The sequence below is a fragment of the Pygocentrus nattereri genome, chromosome 1, assembly GCF_015220715.1.
Source record: "Pygocentrus nattereri isolate fPygNat1 chromosome 1, fPygNat1.pri, whole genome shotgun sequence".
Classification (NCBI taxonomy): domain Eukaryota; kingdom Metazoa; phylum Chordata; class Actinopteri; order Characiformes; family Serrasalmidae; genus Pygocentrus; species Pygocentrus nattereri.
In genome coordinates this window covers 52316204-52321203 of record NC_051211.1, presented here as the reverse complement: position 1 = coordinate 52321203, position 5000 = coordinate 52316204, and the positions used below count along the sequence as shown (strand labels likewise).

Sequence of the window (5000 nt, the reverse complement as noted above, 5' to 3'; positions counted from 1 at the left end):
CTGCTTGATGATTTTCTGAACTAATCAAACACATTCAGTGGGGCTGAGGTCTGGACTCTGGGGTGGTCAGTCCGTTGTCCAGCTTCTTTGTTTGGTGTGTCTTTCTCCTTTTCTCGGTGAAGTTCTTCTAGATCAGCTACGCATCCTTTCAGACCCACAGCGCTGAGTGGTCTTCTCACAGTGGAAGGATGGACAGAAACACTTGTGGATGTTTTCAGATCTGAAGCAGCTTGATGTTCTCCTCTCTCTCAGAGATGAAAGCTTTCAGTGCTGTTTATCTGATTAGGGCAGTTTTGGTGTCGACCAGGTCTTCCAGGTGGTTGTTAGGAGTCACATTTTCTCTGAAGCTTTTACTCATTTTTTGAACTGCAGTTTTGGAATATTTTTTGTTTTGCTTATTTTATAGTGACTATACTGGTTTTTATGTCTCCTGAAAAAAAATAAATATCTTGTACTTAAAGGTTGTTTTTGTTTTTTTTTTGCTTTTTTGGATTTTTTCCCCCCAAAATTTCCTCCCCAATGTAGTCGTACCAAATTCCACTCACTAGTTAGGACTCCCCCAAACACACAATACGACCAGTGCTTGGAGAGTGATGGCTAGCACAGGCTTCCTCTGAGACCTGTGAAGCACCACCGCATCTTTCTGAACTGCTGTCATGCAACGATTTGGAGGAACGCGCCAACCACCAGATATGCTACGTCTGTGACTAGCATTGTACTGAGCGATAAGGGAGACCGGGGGGCCATCCTACCCACCCAGCGAGCGAGGCCAACTGTGCTCTCTAGGACTCCTGGCCATGGACGGCTGTAGCATCACCAGGGATTGAACTCACGATGCCCTGAGGACAGGGCCAACACTCAGACGGTTACGATACTGAATATTACATGAATGAAGGGTGGTCTCTGACCATTACACAGTCCTGTATACACCCAGCCCAACCCAAACTTGTCTTCACAACAGGTGACCGAACAACATCACTACCTAACTCAGGTGGTCCAGTTTTTAACCCCCCAAAAAAGCCTCTCTCTGTCCGTCTGTCTTTCCGTCTGCCTCACTCTCTTTCTCTCAGTATCTCTAGCCCTCTCTCAAGGTCATCTCTGTGAGAGGAAAGAAGTCGTCCGCCGCACTCCAAAGCTCACTCTCTAGCATGGAGAAGCTCCTTAATCTCGCCCACATTACACTGGCAAACGTGTATGAGTCTGCAAGACAAGGCGGGGAGAAAATGACTTGTTCATACCTGACTGGCTCTGTAATATAAAATCCAATTTGGGTAGGGAGTGTGTGTGTGTGTGTGTGTGTGTGTGTGTGTGTGTGTGTGTGTAAGGAGGGGAGGGGGGGGGGCCTTTAGGAGGGAAAGATAAGGGTCTCCGTCGGTGACGGTCCCATCAGCTCGGCAAACACTAAATAATGAACAATACTGAGGCTGTCCCGCCATGATAAAACACTCCATTACTGCCACTGTGCAGAATTAATGATAATTATGCCACGTCCTCCACAGCGCTCTTATTGAATTTTTATCTGCTCCTGGAGCAAGCCTCTCTGAAGCAGTCTTTACTCCCCCAAAAAGGAGAGAGAAATAACAATAGTTTTAAAAAAGCTAATTTACCATTTTCAGTTAAAAAAAAAAAAAAAAAAAAAGTGGTGGTGGTGGTGGTATTGGTGGTGGGGGGTGTTCAGAGAGGCAGCGGGAGGTGCAGTGATGTGGGCTGAAGCTCAGAGAGCTGCTTGAGTGATCTCAGAGAGAATGTGCAGAGGCACTCTGGAGCAGTGGAGCATTTAGCAGCCTGAATAGTGTCTGGAAGACTCAAAAAAAAAAACGAGAGGAGAGAAAATCACTTGTGGTAATTAACTGCACAGTCAAATATGCGAAGTTGACCACAAACTCACATTTTTTGTGCAAATTTTGTGTGCATTAGGGTCTGACTGACATACCAGTTGGCTGATATTAGTACCAGTTATTATTACCAGTATCGACCAAAAATATCGTGGATAAGGTACTAATAGTGCCTTTTATTGTACGCACCAGAACAGGACTTGAACTCATGATTTCAGACAAGCAATACAAATGTATCAGAAGTAATCTGATTATTTTAATAGGGCAATCCTTTGGATTAAGTCACAAATTACAGGTAAGCAGTAACCTTCCCAGCCCTAATTACTTTCAACTCTCTCAAATCGGTCTTTTAGGCGTTTTAGACATTTCTCATTCTCCAGCTTCTCATTCTCATTTTTCCGTTCCACCTTAAATGGTGCTGCAGTCACATTCTGGCGCCTCAGGCACCGTTTAAGGGGAAACGGGAAAATTCAAACAAGAAGCTGGTGAATGAGAAGCGACTTCAGCCTCATAAAAAATCAAACATTGAGGGACATTTTACAAGAAACTGTTCTACTTCTGAGGAAAACTTTCCTGCCAGAGATGCGAGAAAAGTGACTATAGCTGAGCTACATCTTAAAGTAGTGCAAAGTAAGTCTGTATTTTTGTTCATTCGATGTTTTTTAGACTATATTAGCACATCAGCACATACTGAGACATATTTACAGCCAATATGGTAAAACGAACATATGTTGTGGTTTGATTTTTGTTAAAAGGACAAAATGAGTTGCCAATTCCTGGTCTAACATTTAGAAGTGTACTACATATGTGAGTATCTATACAGTATGCAATAAGAATTTCTAACCCTAAATCTAACCCTAATTCATCTCAGTATCCAAAAGGGAATGGTTTTCTTTGATCAAATTTACCTGTAGGTTTTTCAGTAAAGCACTTTACAAACATTTTGCTGGTGCTGATATTGCAGGTTTTACCTGGTTTTGATACAAAGTCAGGACACGTCTGTCCTGAGTATGTACAAAAACAAACACGGAACAATCACTTACTGGAACTTTGTGGCAGATTGGAGAAGAAGCCTTTGAGGCGAGCAGCTAGCCACTCCATGCTCTCCTGCAGGTTAGCCAGGGCCTTCAGGTCACTCACATCCCGAAGAATTTCGTTCTGAGGGATCAGCTTGTCTCCCAGGTTGCCAGTCAATACCTCAGACTCCTTAGCAAAGGCCGCTCTGAGAGAAACAAGCATAATCTGACATTAAACACGAGTAAAAGTTTTGAGACGGTTTTCCCTCCATATAATCTGCACCTGCAGGCTGTTAACATTGTAAGTTTAAGGACTTTGGAAGAAGCAATTAGAAAAGTAAACATCTTAAACATGCATGAGAAAGTCCAAATAAAACGAGTGAAAAAGGTTTTAAGAGTCTGGAGTTCAAAAAATGACTACAAGCTACAGAGAAAATGAGGCTCCTAACAACCACCTGGAAGACGTGGTAGACACCAACACTGCCCCCTGAAAGGAGAGGAGTGGAGGGGACTGTAGAGGAAAGGAGAGGAGAGGAGAGATGAGAGAGGTTAAAAGAGGAGAGCAGAAGAAAGGAGAGGAGAGGATAGATGACAGAAGAGAGTAGAAGAAAGGAATGGAGAGATGAGGAGAGGAGAGATGAGAGAGGAAAGAGGAGAGCAGAAGAAAGGAGTGCAAAGGGGAGGAAAAAAGTGGAGAGGAGAGGAGGAAGTTGCTGAGCAGAGACTATGATAACCATCTCACGCTCCTTTGAACACAAGGCGGCTGGCTTTGCTTCAGTCCTGGAGTCACGCCAGAAGTCCACATCAATACCACCATGCATTTCAATCAAGCCTGACACCCCACCCTCACCCCCACCCCCCACCCCCAGTTCAGTTCAACAGTGCTTTATTGGCATGAATGTAATTGCACTGTTGCCAAAGCAGTTAATGAGAAACACAAACATAAATAAGAAAATGATGACATTATAGATCATAACAGATCACTAGTTAACTGAGTTATTTACAGGGTTATTAGTGATCAGAGAAAAAGAAAAGGAAAATAAGAGATTCAAGACAAATTTCAGAATATATAGTAATCAATATCAGTTATTTGGTTGCCCCTCAGGTAGTGATGGGCGGTCACGTGTCTCGCTGCGTGTGTGACCACCTCTTCTCTCCTAGCAGTTTCTCAGAGTCACTGCAACTCAGGACAGACGCTGCTCACCTTCTCACTGAACTCATTTCTAATGAAGTCGTATTTAGAGCAGCACTGCGAGGAAGAGAAGCTCCGTCTCCACCAACGAGAGCTCACAGTGAGAGCACACTCTCTGGATAACCAGGTCTGTCTGCGCCGGCCAGTCTCCATGGCCAGGCTGTGCTCACTGAGTCTGTACATCGTCAACACTTTCCTCGGTTTTCTCTCTTTAATAGCCGTGAGTTACGTTGCTCATGTGACTATAATCTCGATTTAGGGCCGAATAGCACTGAAGTTTGCGGTGGTGTTGTGTGGTTTCAGTCCAGTGGGTGATGTAGTTGTGGTTCTGGTTAGTGATAATTTGATTGGGTCTGATTTTCAGGCCGAGTGTGTGGTCAGACTGATTGGTGTCGGTGATGTCACTGGGAAATTTCTAGAAATTTAGACCTCTTTGAATATTTAATTCTGTCTCTCTGCACTACAAGCATCTCAGGGAGTCAGATCAGCAACATGAAATGGGGAAAACTGGGAGAGGAACTGGATGAATGTTTGTTTTGTGTTTGTTGAGGCCATGTACTGTGAACACCTCACAGAAAATGACCAGCATTTTGTAAAAGAGACGATTTCCTCCATCTGAGTCTGTAATAAATGCGCAACAGACTCACTTTTTACTCTAAAAAGGAAAGAAACAAACAACAAAATCAACAAGCACTGAATGAAAGGCATATTAATGGGGTTTTTATCGCTGTGTGTTCGGCCGCCAGACTGATGAAAATGTCACAGGCATTTATATAATAAAGCTCTCTCGCTGGCTCTCCGTGTTTAGCGTCAACAAGTGAGACGGACCGGCTTTTTGTCCACCTAACCAGGTCATTTATTTATTTTACAGTCGCCGGCCGCAGCGCGGCTTTCTGCCGGACAATATACTTCAAAACCAATTCTGATATAAACAGACGTCTCCTCTCTTCACTCACT

At 43.8% G+C, this 5000-nt stretch overlaps 1 protein-coding gene across 1 annotated transcript in view; it reads right to left on the bottom strand.

Moving 5' to 3' along the window:
- Positions 1-5000, bottom strand: part of exoc4 (exocyst complex component 4) — a 263398-nt gene that overhangs the window by 38936 nt on the left and 219462 nt on the right. The window contains exon 14 of the mRNA XM_017711300.2: positions 2879-3057. Coding sequence (XP_017566789.1) covers positions 2879-3057 — 179 coding nt within the window. The remainder of the gene's footprint in view (positions 1-2878; positions 3058-5000) is intronic.